Source organism: Phyllobates terribilis, unplaced genomic scaffold (genome assembly GCF_046119375.1).
Source record: "Phyllobates terribilis strain yellow unplaced genomic scaffold, ASM4611937v1 Scaffold_9__5_contigs__length_417890890, whole genome shotgun sequence".
Lineage (NCBI taxonomy): Eukaryota > Metazoa > Chordata > Amphibia > Anura > Dendrobatidae > Phyllobates > Phyllobates terribilis.
The window spans coordinates 209144209-209161077 of record NW_027362769.1 but is presented as its reverse complement, the minus strand read 5'-3'; the positions used below and the strand labels follow the sequence as shown (position 1 = coordinate 209161077).

The 16869-nt window shown below is 48.3% G+C and overlaps 1 protein-coding gene across 1 annotated transcript in view; it reads left to right on the top strand.

Moving 5' to 3' along the window:
• The window catches only part of LOC141160926 (uromodulin-like), a 67043-nt gene that overhangs the window by 24706 nt on the left and 25468 nt on the right, over positions 1-16869 (top strand). Inside the window, exons 9-11 of the mRNA XM_073645726.1 lie at positions 1292-1306; positions 1436-2236; positions 3292-3396. Of these exons, the coding sequence (XP_073501827.1) occupies positions 1292-1306; positions 1436-2236; positions 3292-3396 (921 nt within the window). The remainder of the gene's footprint in view (positions 1-1291; positions 1307-1435; positions 2237-3291; positions 3397-16869) is intronic.

Below are 16869 nucleotides of genomic sequence, written 5' to 3'. Positions count from 1 at the left end.
GATATGGTGAGTGGCTGTCCCACCCATCTCTTACAACAACTCACAAAAAACCCAACCTAAACATGGCTGATTAACCTCTTCAGCACCTAACATGCTGGAGACAAGCCTCTGGGTTTCACATCACGGAAGATAGCAGATATCTCACATATATCGCCAATGACCCTGTCACAGTCCGTACACTCTTTGTGATGTTTCAGATGTAGTTGAAATGTTTTATAGTTGCTATTTATACAGAAATAAATGGGGAAGTCCATAGAATTGCCAAGAATGTTCTCACTTTTTATAATATCACCAGTTTAGGTTATGTGCCCACGATGCAGAAATGCTCCGGATTTTTCCTGAGCGTTTCTGCATCTCCCATGCGGATTTTACATGCATTCTTTCAGCCAGGGACAAACGTTTGTCATGCGTTTTGCACATGCGATTTGGCATGCGGGTTGTCAAGTGCTTTCCAAGCGATTTTAGCATCACTTAGAAAAGTGCTTGACAACTTGGTCACACTATATAAATCCATGCAATCGGCATGGATTTTATATAGTGTGACCAAGTTAGTTAAAAAAAAGAATAAAAATGGTAAAAAATAGAAAAAAACATTATACTCACCTTCCGATGGCCCCCGGTCTCCTTATCCGATGCGTCCCGTCTCCCCGGTGTCTCGCGGTTGTGTAAAAGGACCTTCATGACGTCATTTAGTCATGTGACAGGTCACGCGACCACCGACGTCAGCGGTCGTGTGACCCGTCACATGACTAAATGACGTCATGACAGGTCCTTTTAGACCATCGCGAGCTGCCGGGGAGCCAGGACGCATCACTAAGGAGACCGGGGGCCATCAGAAGGTGAGTATAATGTATTTTTTTATTTGAAATTCTTTTTTTTTACAGGTACTGTGGTACCCGGTTCTGGAGGAGAGTCTCCTCTTCTTCAGACCTGGGTACCATCCGCACATTGAATCGCTTAATATCCGCATGTGCACATGTAGTGATGCGGATATTAAGCGATTCAATGCAAGTCATTGGCGGGGAAAACGCCGTGATTATGCAAAATAATTGGTAGTGCTGCGGATTTTTCCACAATGATAATCCGCAGCGGAAATTTCCGCAGCATGTGCACAGCACATGCGGATTATCATTGGAGAACATTACAGATCTTCTACTAATCGTTTTTTAAGCGTTTCTGCAGCGGAATTCCCACTGCTGAAACGCTTAAAAAATGCATTGTGGGCACACAGCCTTACTTAGTATATTATATAGACTGATTTACTTACCATTGTTCTTTTGTTCTTTTTCAGCTGTGAATATTTCATGTAAGTATCCCATTAATTTAATATGGTGGAGGAGGGGAGAGTAATAGGAGGAGATGGGTATTCTAGATATTACTTTTTGGTGTATACCTGTAGGTTAATAAAACAATCCTTAATTTCTTTTTGTTACAGCTGCGGTGGATTGTTCCAAATGTCATCCAAATGCCACTTGTGATGAATATTTTAGCTCTGTGGAATGCAACTGCAAGGACGGATTCATTGGAGATGGATTCACGTGTTCGGACATAGATGAATGTGCCTACTCTTGGTCAAATAATTGCTCTTATGGCATATGCCAAAACACTATTGGCTCCTACACTTGTGTTTGTCCAAGTGGTTTCAATTACAGCTCAATGGGCTATTGTAGTGATATAGATGAATGTGCCAGTCCTGAACTAAACAGTTGTTATTCATCTGCATCATGTGTGAACTACTATGGCTCCTATTCCTGTGTCTGCCCGTACGGGTATTTTGGTGATGGTTTCCATTGTGAAGTTGATGAATGCACACATGGAGTTTGTGGCCTGGGGACTGAGTGTATAAAATCACTTGGATCTTACAGCTGCTCCAATCCATGCTCAAACCACACTGTTCTCGATGAGCCCTGGAGAAGTACATCCAATATGTACGATTACCGGTATAACTGTGACAGTTACAAACGCGGATGGTATCGCTTTACTGGCAGAGGGGGTGTTCGCATGCCAGAAAGTTGTGCACCCGAAAATGGTTGTGGTACCTCTGCTGGAATATGGTTGAGTGGCACACATCCAATGCTAAGTGATGGTGAGGTGACTCGCACAGTTTGTGCCAGCTGGGCTGGGTACTGTTGTTTATGGTCATCGACTGTCCAGATAAGAGCCTGTCCTGGAGGATATCATGTTTATAAACTGGAAGGAACCCCAAATGGCTATTGCCATTTATCCTATTGCACAGGTATTTATTTCTCAGTACATTACTAACTGTATTAAAAAGCCTAAAAATTCAGATTGAACACACATGGGATTGTAAGATGACCTGCTGACTTTATTCACCAGCTTTATTCATTTTGGAAGCAAAGATATGGGGATGAGGTGCTAAGATGTTCATATTGGTAAGATAATGGTTACAACCCAACCCACCCCACCTACCACTGGAATAACCCCCAACACTCACAGTAATGCCCTACAATTCCCCCTGAAACACCAGCAAACCAATCTTCCAAAGGCCAGGAGTCTCTGGAAATCTGGGACAGTTGGCAACTCTGGTTTCAGGTGATTTTATTGCCCTAGTTCTGTTTGTTGGAATACTGCTATAAAATACAAAGAATGCTGCATATTGAAGCCCTAAAATAGTCCAGTCCTTTTAGGGACTAGCCCAAACTGACTTGGCCATTTAATAAGACAAGAACAGCTGTTGTCAAGCAGACTTTGTATTAGATGAAAATAATTGAATTTTCTTCAAGACACGGTACTCTACTTTTATCTATAAGCTATGTCTGGCATTGAAGCCTGGGACTACTTAAAGTGATATAGTAATAGACTAATTCAATGGAAAATAATGGCACTGGTTCTGGAAAACTAGAAAACCTTTTTCCCCCATACAACCCAATAGGAATTGAGTGTAGTACAATGATACCACACTTTCTCATAATTAATTACTTTGCTGCTTGGGATATTTTCACTTGTTTGATGTTGATTGATTTTACTGGGATCATGCATCATTACCACATTATTGTGTGAATGGTAACAAATAAGCACCTAAAATTATAGCAATTTTGCTAATCGGAATCATTGTATTTTCAAAACATATAAGATTTTCTGTAAAAGGGACATTCCACAATGCAGTCTTTCATATATCGTTGGCCTATCCGAAAATAACACACCACTGCCAGAGTTCAATGGCACTTCCAAAATTCAGGCACAGGTCATAAAGTCTTCTCATCGTCAGCAGTCACCCATCACCAACCTGAAGACTTGGTTGATGCAGAATTTTCCTTTTTTTATTTTCAGATCCTTCCACAGCAAATGATACAAAGACCTGCGCAGCAGATGAAGATTGGAAAGTAAAAGATGGAGTTTATGGATGTCACTGCAAAGACCAATATGAAGTCGCTGGTATGTTTGTTATAGAGAATATGATTCTTTGAAGTCTTTCAAAGAATTTGCACATTGACACAAATTCTCCTGAAAAAGTCCAAAAATATAAAAGGTTATAGAATATTATAATTTTATTAGACCTGAGTCGAATACTATCTAATGACTTACTCCTTGGGAAAATTCCCCATTCACCTTTAATTAGCTGGAGCGCGTTTTGGGACAGTTTGTGACATTGTCAAGGACCATTATTTAATATCATGACAAGCCAATCAATATCCCCATAGCAGGAAAATAACATTCAATGTACCCTTCCTGTACTATGGTCCCTCAGAGAACATACATGCCACTGAATACACAAGCCGTATGACCAAAGGAAAGATCATACTAGAGTGAGAGGTGGATGGTACAAGTTACAGTTCAGAAAAGTTGGTGTCCGAACAATACCTACATACACTGTATGCTATTGCACGAGAAATCCCACTTTGTTTCTTTAACTCTACTTCTAGTCTAGTCCTGGTCCAACCCTTTTCTTCAGCTATATCCCAACTTCTCTATGGAAGCTTTCATTTATGTACTTTACAAAGGACTTATAACTTTCAGTAAATAGGTAATTTTGTATCTGGCTTCAATATCGCCATTCTTCTGATTCTCGCATTGTTTTTCTTTTGTTCCTTTGCCTCTCCATTCCTGGACTATGACCTCCTCTTCTCTATATGTAAATTTATTCTTGGTATCCAAGTGGGCATAGTCCTCATGGTAGAAGTCTTCTTGAGGACCACACCCAAGGGCTAAAAGATTTACCGTATTTTGCGGATTATAAGACGCATTGGTTTATAAGAAGCACTCCAAATTTTGGGGAGGAAAATAGGAAACAAATGTTTGTTAATAAACTGGTGCATGTTGTAATCAGCTTACCTAAGTGGGGGAAGCGTTGGTAGAGTGGGGTCCCAGGGTTGCTGTTGGCTGAGGCAGGAGATGCTGCGGAGGCAGGACGGGGTATTCAGAGGCAGGAGTCGGCTGGGGGCCCCATGCTGCTGGCACGTTCTGCTCCAAGTGTTCGGTGGTACAGGGGCTCCACCGACATTTTGTGGAAGCCGGAGCCCCGTACCTTCCATCCTCTCCTATACGGTGAACTGTGGAAAAATGGGTGCTGGTGGCGGCGCATGTGTGGCACCCCAGGGGTCTGGTTTCCACAGTAACAGCAATGTTATGTCTGAGAGCAGGTGGGAGGTCTCTTGGTCAGGAATCCTATGCATGCCACACCTCCTGCCCAGTCCTGGGAGGGGAAGGACTTCCCCTATATAAACCTAGGGCTGAGGCAGGGTTAGGAGTAGAGAAGAAGTAGAGACAGAGAAGAGAAGCAGATATAGGAAAAGAACATCAGGAGCTCTGTGGGCGCAGTGCTACAAGGAGTCAGGGGCTGGCAGCTGCAGAGCTCGCCCTGACTGAGAAGCTATCACCGGACCCGGAGTCCGAGGCTGTGGGGACTAACTCCTATCCAGCAGCAGAAACCGACCGGCAGGGGATTTCAGGTCCTCTGGCCAAGAAACCCGAAGGCACGGTCACACGCGTGGGACCAGCACCGCCGTCGTGGAGCGGAAGCTACTAGAAGGCCCCGAGTCACCGGCCATACGGGTGAGCACCACACGGTACACTCAGGGACGTGGGCTACTTATACCCGCCTCTAGCAAGGTAGCCAGAAGAGTACAGTTAGTTTGGGAGGCCTACAACTCCGCCTGGCCAGGGGAGATCCCATCTGCTCAAGGACTGACCAGGCCCCAATCGCTAGCAGTACTCCGGGAGGGTCTATCTTTGTCACCAGTAAAGACCCTGAACTACACCGTACCGTCTCCGAGTGGTTCCTGCTACCCCCATCACCCACGTCGGCTGCCCTGAGGCCATACCCCTCCCGTTGGGGGTGATACTATCACGCTGCACAATCCTACCACCGGCCTCAGCGGTCTGCCCTGCAGCGGCAGCTCCTTCGCTGCATTCAACGGGTGGCGTAGTCGTACATCTACCGCTAATACAGCGCCACTTAGTCTGACTCCCTGGGCACGGACCGGGTCACCGCCACGAGACTACAACCCTCAACAGATCCGGCTCCGGGTAAGCTCCTGCATGCGCAACGCTGTGCGACACAGGTCCAGGGGTGCGTCATAATTAAAATGATAATTGAAAAAGTAAAGCGAGTAAAATTTTTCAGCATAATTGTAGACTGCACACCAGACATCTCTAAGCAAGAGCAGTTGTCCCTTGTGATGCGATATGTGGACATGGATGAAATGAGCAAAACTGTGGAGGTCAAAGAAAGCTTCTTGGAATTTCTGCATGTCGCCCCCTTGAGGAAGCTAGTGCGAAATGCGCATTGGGGCCAGGGGTCACGTGGTAAGTGGGTCCTAACAGCCTTCCTGACTGGTAATAGCATGATTCAACACTGCTAACACCACAAAATGAGATATTCTTGCTTGATTCAGTGAGGTGACACTAACTGGGGTCTGAGATTTCAGCACAGGGTAACTGTGTACTGGGCACATGAGCATTGATAGTCTGCAGCCTGTATTTATGATTGCACCTGAGGCATAGACTGAGATATATATACACATAATGGTGTGCTGTTAAACTGTGACTTGTGTTTTCTCTGCTCTGTTTGCTACCTCCCGTGGAGAGGGGAAGATAAAGCCCTTCTGATTACTAAAAAGACTGGTGTTAAACTGTTTACTGCAATGTGATTTAACTGATGTTAATACCACTCAGGATATATATTTGTAAACCTGCAAACCACCCCAATTGATCGGTTCATTATTTACTATGGCTCACTGTCTGCTAAATAATTGTTTTTAATTGTTTGTCAGCATATATGTAAAATAAATGGATTTATACTTTTTCATAAAAATTGCTGCATGTGTAATAACTCTGTCTCTCTAAGTAAAACCCTCAACAGATCCGGCTCCGGGTAAGCTCCCGCGTGCGCAACGCTGCGCGACACAGGCCCAGGGGTGCGTCAACTTTTGGCGTAGTCGGCAGGATCTCGTGCCCGCAACCACCGGGTACTGCGTGCCTGAAAAAGACTGTTCAAACTTACCTGTGGTGAAGATTCCCGCCATCCGGCGCCATCTTCCGCTTCCTTCCCGCCATCGGTGGAGTTTTCCCGCCATTCGGCGCCATCTTCGGCCTTCTTCCCGCCAGCCGTGGAGTTTTCCCGCCATTGGACGCCATCTTGAGGACGCCGCACGGGAAGAAGAGGGGCGTGGACTCCGAAAGCGCGCGAGAACTGAAGCCCCGCCTCACGTCCGGACGTTGCGTAAGGTCCTGGAAGGAGCCCAGCAGACGCCGACGTCACAGGAGCGCGACGGAAGGTCCTCAACCCTGACGATCCACTGCGGAGCCGCGGCCTACGGAAGAGGATCATCGCAAGGTAGGCCACGGTCCACTAGGGGGGAGAAGGATGTCGGATATGGAGGAGAGCTTCACCGCTTCAACCCCCGCCAGCGCCACCGCTGTTGCGGTCATGCCTTTCACCATGTCCTATATCCCGGGGGCAGCCTGGCTACCCCAGTACTCAGGGGAGTCACATACCCTGCATGACTTTAGAGAAAAGCTGGATAGCCTCTTCCAGGTGTATCCCCTCACAGAGGAGCAAAAAGTGAGCATCCTGGTGGCCCAATTAACCGGGGCAGCCCAAAGGGAGGTAAAGTCCTGGCCACCTGGGAGGAGGACTGTCGCAGAGATACTAACCCGGCTGAGGGACACCTTTGATACCCGCACCTCAGCCAAGATCAAGCTTAGATTCTACGGGTGAAAACAGCGGGCACATGAGAGTATAAGGGACTATGCCCTGAACCTACAAGAGGCCCTGAGAGCCATTAAGCAGACCGACCCTGACGGCGTGGGAGACGAGGACAGGCTGTTGACTGAACAATTTATAGAGGGTTTATATTGCAATGCCCACCGAACCCAGTTGCGGGCAATGGCCTTACAGGACCCTCATCTGGGATTTGCACAGTTCAAGGACAGAGCCATCCGGGTGCTCCGAGAACCAGCACCAGGTGGCGTTGTGACCCACAGACGCCCCACTACCACTTACCACCAGGAGGCGGCGCCCTTGTCGGCAGGGCCTGTGGGAGCTGATGCGCAGGCTTTGAACAATGACCCGGCTCCAGACCTGCACCATCAGGTCCAACAGCTAGCTAAAAGCGTTGCTGCGCTAACCCGAACTGTGCAGTCTTTACAGGTTTCCACTCCAGGGAAGATCCAGCTGGCATCCGGACCGGAGGACATCCCGTGGCGTCGACCAAGGAGGACCCCACCGGCCAGAGGAAGACCCAGCGACCGATACAACGAGGACGGACAACCCATCTGCCGCCGCTGCAATCAACCCGGACATATGGCAAGGTACTGTCCTTTAAACTGGCACAACCTGGGGTAGAGGGCCAACCCCCAGGAAAAAGATCATCAGGCCCATCGAACTGGCGCGACAGATATGTGGGAGGACGTCCAGTCTTGCCTGTGGTACTGGATGGCATCCCTATGAGTGCCCTATTGGACACCGGGTCACAGGTCACCACTATCCCGTACGTGCTCTTCAAGCAGTACTGGAATGACTCGGATATCACCCGCTACCCTGACGACGACTTGAGTATCATCGCCAGCAATGGTCAGCCCGTGCCACAGATTGGATTTAAAGAGGTGACCATTAAAATCGGTAGAGTCGAACTGGCAGCACAGGGACTGATCATTGTAGACATTGACAAACACGAGAGTCACCCAAAGATAACTCTAGGAACTAATGTAATTGAAAATTGTCTTGCGGAGGTGATTTTCCTTTTACAACAGGTTGCCAAGAACGCCAGCTCCGGCCAGCAGCGAGTGCTCCAGAAAGAGATCCGGGCACTGATGCGACGGCAACAGATAGAACTCTCCGGTGGTGAGATTGGTAGCGTAAGAATGTGTGACCCTTTCCCTATTGCCATGCCCCCAAAAAGTGAAATGATGATTTGGTGCCCGGCAGCTATTGGTCTGAGAGGTAGAGATTACCTGGCAATGGTAGAACCAGTTTACTCAGACAGTAGGCCCACCATTTTGACAGCACGGGGGGTGGTCAATGTACGCCATGGGAGGGTGCCCGTTTGCATAATAAATATCGGGAAGAGGGAAGTGTACCTGCCCCGGTATGCCACGCTAGCCAAATTGTATACCATCAATCAAAATTCCATACAGTCCGTAGAACCCTTGCCTCCATCTTCCCCGGAGGAAGGTAACGGCTCTAAGGAAACAATGGAGGACTGGTGTCAGCAACTACATTTGGGTACTGACTCCACTCCCTCACACCAGAGACAGGAAGTCTATCGGGTGGTTCAAGAGTACGAGAGAGTGTTTAGTAAACACCCGTTAGACTTCGGGCGAGTCAAGGGAGTAGAACACCACATCCCCACGGGAGACCATCTTCCCATAAAAGAGAGGTATCGACCCGTACCCCCTGCACACTACCAACACGCCAAGGGGATGTTTAGGGACATGAAGGAGGCTGGGGTGATCAGGGATAGCTGTAGCCCCTGGGCAGCTCCACTAGTCTTAGTCAAAAAGAAAGACAACACCATGAGGATGTGTGTAGATTACCGGAAAATTAACCGTATCACACACAAGGATGCGTACCCCTTACCAAGGATAGAGGAGTCTTTGGCTGCTTTAAGATCTGCTAACTTCTTCTCTACCTTGGATCTCACTAGCGGGTACTGGCAGGTTCCTGTAGCAGAGGCGGACCAGGAGAAGACCGCATTCACCACCCCGATGGCACTTAGCGAGTTTACCTGCATGCCGTTCGGACTCTGCAACGCACCGGGAACCTTCCAACGATTAATGGAGTGCTGTCTGGGCCACAGAAACTTCGAGACGGTCCTGTTGTACCTGGATGATGTCATCGTATATTCCAAGACTTATGAGGACCACCTGAAACACCTGGCGGAAGTGTTCGAAGCTCTGGCAAGCTACGGCTTAAAGGTAAAACCCTCCAAGTGTCACCTCTTGAAATCAAAGGTGCAGTACCTGGGACACGTGGTGAGCGCTGACGGAGTGGCTCCCGACCCTGATAAGATCACCGCAATTAAGGAATGGCCAAGTCCCTCCAGTGTAAAGGAAGTGCGGCAGTTCCTCGGGTTGGTAGGCTATTACCGCAGATTCATCCCCGGTTTCACCAAAAAGGCAGCTCCTATGCAGGACCTCCTGATAGGCCAGTCCCGGAAGGCCAAGAACCAGAAGCCGCCCTTCAAATGGGAGAAGTTAGAAGAAGAGTCCTTCCGCCAGCTGAAGATGGCCCTCACGGGGGATGAAATCCTGGCGTACCCTGATTACAGCCAGCCCTTTATCCTCTACACCGACGCAAGTAACATCGGGCTAGGAGCCGTACTGTCCCAGATCCAGCAGGGGAAAGAACGAGTAATCGCTTACGCTAGCCGAAAACTGCGACCCAACGAAAGAAACCCTGAGAATTACAGCTCATTTAAGCTAGAGTTCCTGGCAGTGGTGTGGGCAGTCACCGAACGCTTTAAGCACTACCTCGCTTCTTCCCGGTTCACCGTGTACACGGATAACAACCCGTTGACACAGCTGGACACGGCAAGACTCGGTGCCCTAGAGCAGAGATGGATGGCCCGTCTGTCCAACTACGAGTTCACAATCAAATACCGGGCAGGACGCTCCAATACCAACGCGGACGCCCTGTCCAGGATGCCAAACCTACCGGACGTAGGAGAAGATCCAGAGGGACTGGAAGAAGTCGAACTCCCCGCGTTCCACCGTCATGGGACTATCCAGTATTCTCATTGGGTAAGGAGTAAGCAAGCCGCTACGTTTAACCCCTTGCCTCACTACAACTGGGAGGAAACGCAAGACAGTGACCCTGCCGTCCGGCTGGTAAAGGAGATGCTGACTCGGCCAGAGGCTCGCCTTGACCCAGACGCTCCGGAGGAAGCCAAGCAACTGTGGGCTGAGAAGAGTCGACTGTTCCTTTACAAGGGGAAGTTGTGCCGCAGAATGGTTAACTCCCGGACGCATGAACTAATCTGGCAAGTAGTGGTGCCACGGAGAGACGCAGCCATGGTGATGGAGGCATACCACGACGGAGCTGGACACTTCGGATGGAAGAAGCTGGAGTTCCTGCTGCGTGGGCGGTTCCACTGGGTAGGCATGAGGGGAACTATCGAGAGGTGGTGCAGAGACTGTGGCCCGTGCAACCTAAGAAGGAAGGACCGTGCCAGCCAGAAGACTCCCCTGCAGTCCATCGTCACCAGGCAGCCGTTGGAACTGGTAGCCTTGGATCATGTAAAACTGACCCCAAGCAGAAGTGGCTACGTCTACGCGTTAACCATTGTGGATAATTACTCCCGGTTCTTGGTTGTCGTCCCCGTTAAGGACTTAACGGCTCAAACAGCAGCTAGAGCCTTCCAGCAGCACTTCTGCCGTCCACACGGGTACCCGGACCAAGTGCTGACGGACCAGGGACCTGCCTTTGAAGCGGAGGTCTTCCAGGAATTCTGCAATCTGTATGGCTGCCGGAAGATAAGGACGACACCCTATCATCCGCAAACTAATGGACTTTGTGAGAAAATGAACCAGGTGGTAATGGATCTCCTGAAAACGTTGCCCCTGGAAGAACGCAGTCTGTGGCCTGAGAAGCTGCCCGATCTAGTGGACCTATACAACCACATCCCGGTAGGTTCCACCAACTGTACCCCGGCTTACCTAATGAGGGCGAGACCTGGTAAGTTACCTGTTGACCTGGAAATGGGAGTCCTGACACCCGAGGACACTTCACCGGAAGCAGACTGGGACACAGAGAGGCAGCAGCAGTACCCGAAAGTACAGGAGAGCGTGGAGCGAAGTCTCTGTCAGGCTAGGGAAAGACAAGAGAAAACTTACAACCAGTATGCTCCCGCTGTTCCCCTGGTACCCGGAGAGCAGGTCTTGAAGAGGAAAAGACGGCTCCACAAGTTGGACGACCAGTGGGAGAAGGACCCGTACACCGTACTGCCCTCAAGCCACGAGAACCCGAAAGTCTGTACCATCAGTAAAGACGGAGGGGAGACCATAGCCATTGTATCCCGGGATCACCTGAAGAAGTGTCCTGAACAGCTACGGAACCCTGAAGAGGAACAAGAAGACCATCGACCCGTAGAGGAAAGGAAAGATATGGTTAGTACTGTGCTCGGAGACTTCCCTCGGTCCTGGACTCAAGTCAATGGTGCAGTTGTGGTACCCGTCCTCACGTTCCTCCAACCAGCATCCCAAGTGCCTACGGAGCAACAGGTAGAGCTGGAAGAGCAGCCGGTCCAGGAGGCAGAAGACTCCACACAAGCAGAACAGGAGGATCAACCCTCTGCTTATAGTGTGCCTGCCGTACCCCTAGTGAGCCAAAGAGCCGGTAGACAGCTGCCCAGTTTACCCTTGACAGCTCCTACACCCTGTAGTTCAGGGCTAGACAGTCAGCTCCGTAGGTCCACTAGGGCCACTAGAGGCCAGTTACCCGCACGTTGGAGGATTTGAAGTGTATAAATTGTTTTATTTGTGGTTACCTGTTTTTCTTGTTGCTTGTGTATAATTATGTGTTTCTAGTTATTTATAGGAGTCCTTGGTGGATTTACACCTTGTACATGGTTGGAGCGTAACCTAGGAATGGACTAAAGACTGTTAAGGACTCGGGGCAGGACAGACCCCTACCTGGTTACGTCTCCCTGTTTTGGTGAAATGGACACCTTGCTTTTCTTCAAAAACTGCACCCGGTTGCGGACACGCCGTGACCATCTTTATATGTTTTTCTTATTGTACTATTATTGTTTATACCTTGTTATGTTTAAAAATATGTTTAGTCCCGGAGTACTAAATTTCACTAGGGGGGAATGTGGCACCCCAGGGGTCTGGTTTCCACAGTAACAGCAATGTTATGTCTGAGAGCAGGTGGGAGGTCTCTTGGTCAGGAATCCTATGCATGCCACACCTCCTGCCCAGTCCTGGGAGGGGAAGGACTTCCCCTATATAAACCTAGGGCTGAGGCAGGGTTAGGAGTAGAGAAGAAGTAGAGACAGAGAAGAGAAGCAGATATAGGAAAAGAACATCAGGAGCTCTGTGGGCGCAGTGCTACAAGGAGTCAGGGGCTGGCAGCTGCAGAGCTCGCCCTGACTGAGAAGCTATCACCGGACCCGGAGTCCGAGGCTGTGGGGACTAACTCCTATCCAGCAGCAGAAACCGACCGGCAGGGGATTTCAGGTCCTCTGGCCAAGAAACCCGAAGGCACGGTCACACGCGTGGGACCAGCACCGCCGTCGTGGAGCGGAAGCTACTAGAAGGCCCCGAGTCACCGGCCATACGGGTGAGCACCACACGGTACACTCAGGGACGTGGGCTACTTATACCCGCCTCTAGCAAGGTAGCCAGAAGAGTACAGTTAGTTTGGGAGGCCTACAACTCCGCCTGGCCAGGGGAGATCCCATCTGCTCAAGGACTGACCAGGCCCCAATCGCTAGCAGTACTCCGGGAGGGTCTATCTTTGTCACCAGTAAAGACCCTGAACTACACCGTACCGTCTCCGAGTGGTTCCTGCTACCCCCATCATCCACGTCGGCTGCCCTGAGGCCATACCCCTCCCGTTGGGGGTGATAGGGTGATACTATCACACTGCACAATCCTACCACCGGCCTCAGCAGTCATGAAAATACAGAAAAATCTTTAAATGAGAAGGTGTGTCCAAACTTTTGGTCTGTACTGTTTATATATATATATATATATATATATATATATATATATACATATGTACAATATACATATGTACAGTACAGACCAAAAGTTTGGACACACCTTCTCATTTAAAGATTTTTCTGTATTTTCATAATTATGAAAATTGTACATTCACACTGAAGGCTTTAAAACCATGAATTAACACATGTGGAATTATATACTTAACAAAAAAGTGTGAAACAACTGAAAATATGTCTTATATTCTAGGTTCTTCAAAGTAGCCACCTTTGGCTTTGATGACTGCTTTGCACATTCTTGGCATTCTCTTGATGAGCTTCAAGTGGTAGTCATATTTTCAGTTGTCTCACACTTTTTTGTTAAGTATATAATTCCACATGTGTTAATTCATAGTTTTGATGCCTTCAGTGTGAATGTATAATTTTCAAAGTCATGAAAATACAGAAAAATCTTTAAATGAGAAGGTGTGTCCAAACTTTTGGTCTGTACTGTACATATATATCATATGTTTATATATGAAGTGGATAAAATAAGTATAAGGCTGCCTGCCCACTATGCGTTTTTCAAGCGTTTTTTGTCGCGGAATTTCCGCAGCGAAAACGCTTAAACGCTTGGTAATACGTGCCCCATGGTCCCCAATGATAATCCGCATGTGCTGTGCACATGCTGCGGAAATTTCCGCTGCAGATTATCGTTGCGGAAAAATACGCAGCATGTCCATTAATTTTGCGGACACGCAGCGTAATTGCCCCCATTGACTTACTTTGAAATGCTTAATATCCATGTCAGCACATTTGCACACATGGATATTAAGCATTTCAATTTGCGAATGGTACCAGGGGCTGGAGAAGAGGAGACTCTCATCCAGACCCAGGTACCATAGAACCTGTAAAAAAAAGAATTTAAAATAAAAAATAAAGATTATACTTGCCTTCTGATGTCCCCAGGCCTCCTCAGCGATGCGTCCGGTCTCTGGTTCGGCTTACGGTGGTGTGAGGACCTACCATGACGTCATTTAGTCATGTGACAGGTCACGCGACCGCTGACGTTGGCGGTTGCGTGACCTGTCACATGACTCAATGACATCATCGCAGGTCCTTTCACACCACCGCGAGACACTGGAAAGACCGGACGGAGCGGAGAAAATACCGGGGGCCATCGGAAGGTAAGTATAATCGGTATTTTTTATTTTTTACCATTCTTATTCTTTTTTTTAACTATTACTTGGTCACACTATATAAATCCATGCCAGTTGCATGGATTTATATAGTGTGACCAAGTTGTCAAGCACTTTTTTCAAGTGATGCTAAAATCGCTTGGGAAAGCGCTTGATAACCCGCATGCAGAAATGCATGCAAAAACGCTTGACAAACGCTTCTACCTGGTGGGAAAAACGCATATAAAATTCGCATGCGTTTTTCCTTCCAGGGAGAAGCGGAAAAAATATACAGCATTTCTGCATCGTGGGAACATCGCCTAAGTATTAACCAATGCTATATTTTGCAGCAATAAGGTTGTGATGGTCTTGAGACAGCTCACTGATTTTACCCATCATGAAATGTTTCTTGTGTGGCACCTTGGTAATGAGATACCTTTCTATAGGTCATTAGTTGATCCAGCTGACATTATTTTTCACTAAGTGGCAGGATTGCTTTCTAATTACTGACAGATTTTAGTTGGTGCCATGACTTTCCATGGCTTTTTGCACCTCTCTTTCTTCAATACTTTTTCCCTGTGTCATTTCTCATTATTACACATAACTTAATTTATAGTCATTTATGGTTTGATTTCTTTGCCTGTGTAGATTGGTTGGGTTGTTAACGACATCTGTCAAGAATTTCATGTCAATAGCACCTTTAAAAATATATTTACTTAGAAAATTGGTGATGTGTTTAATACTTATTTCTCCCGCTGTATATTTGGCAAGTTAAAGTTTTTTTTTTCTTAGGGATCACAGGGTGTCACTGCAAGGAACATGAAGCACTACACAATTCACACTAAAATCAAAGGGCCATCCTTTAATTAATGAATTTAACTTGAAAAAGACAATCCTTCTAAAGTCTTCTTGCCCTTTGAGATGATTTGCCATACATTTATGGCCTAAGGACATGCAGCAGACCTCAGTTATTTAATACCTTAGATCAGGGGTCTCAAACTCGGCTGGGTATATGGGCCGCACATGGAAAAAATTTGAATTTGGGGGGCCGCATTCTTTGTTCAATGTGACATTTTTAGTGATACCATTTTTTTTGTATACACCTTTTGAACATTTTTGCCGTGTTTATTTTTTTATGGCTTGGGTCGTTATGGATGTGGCGATAATAAACGTGCACTTTTTTGTGTTTACTTTAGTTTACATATAAAACAGCATTTTTAGTGCCCAATATTTTTTCATGCTTTATTTTATTTTTTATTTTTTTTACAATTTTATTTCCCCCAATTGGCCACATACAGTAATATTGTCTTACAATTAGCATCATATAGTAATAATGGAAAACATCTTGTAGTAATGTTCCCCATCCAAGTTCCCATCTTGTACTAATGTGCCCCATCCAGGTCCCCATCCTGTGGCTATGTGCCCCATCCAGGTCCCCATCCTGTGGCTATGTGCCCCATCCAGGTCCCCATCTTGTGGCTATGTGCCCCATCCAGGTCTCCATCTTGTGGTTATGCACCCCATGCAGGTCCCCATCCTGTGGCTATGTGTCCCATCCAGGTCCCCATCTTGTGGCTATGTGCCCCATCCAGGTCCCCATGTTGTGGCTCTGGTCCCCATCTTGTGGCTCTGTGCCCCATCCAGGTCCCCATCTTTTGGCTATGTGCCCCATCCAGGTCCCCATCTTGTGGCTATGTGCCCCATCCAGGTCCACATCTTGAGGCTATGTGCCCCATCCAGGTCCCCATCCTGTGGCTATGTGCCCCATCCAGGTCCCCTCTTGTGGCTATGTGCCCCATCCAGGTCCCCATCTTGTGGCTATGTGCCCCATCCAGGTCCCCATCTTGTGGCTATGTGCCCCATCCAGGTCCCCATCTTGAGGCTATGTGCCCCATCCAGGTCCCCATCCTGTGGCTATGTGCCCCATCCAGGTCCCCTCTTGTGGCTATGTGTCCCATCCAGGTCCCCATCTTGTGGCTATGTGCCCCATCCAGGTCCCCATGTTGTGGCTATGTGCCCCATCCAGGTCCCCATGTTGTGGCTCTGGTCCCCATCTTGTGGCTCTGTGCCCCATCCAGGTCCCCATCTTGTGGCTATGTGCCCCATCCAGGTCCCCATCTTGTGGCTATGTGCCCCATCCAGGTCCACATCTTGAGGCTATGTGCCCCATCCAGATCCCCATCTTGTGGCTATGTGCCCCATCCAGGTCCCCATCCTGTGGCTATGTGCCCCATCCAGGTCCCCTCTTGTGGCTATGTGCCCCATCCAGGTCCCCATCCTGTGGCTATGTGCTCCATCCAGGTCCCCATCCTGTGGCTATGTGCCCCATCAAGGTCCCCATCTTGTGGCTATGTGCCCCATCCAGGTCCCCATCCTGTGGCTATGTGCCCCATCCAGGTCCCCTCTTGTGGCTATGTGCCCCATCCAGGTCCACATCTTGAGGCTATGTGCCCCATCCAGATCCCCATCTTGTGGCTATGTGCCCCATCCAGGTCCCCATCCTGTGGCTATGTGCCCCATCCAGGTCCCCTCTTGTGGCTATGTGCCCCATCCAGGTCCCCATCCTGTGGCTATGTGCTCCATCCAGG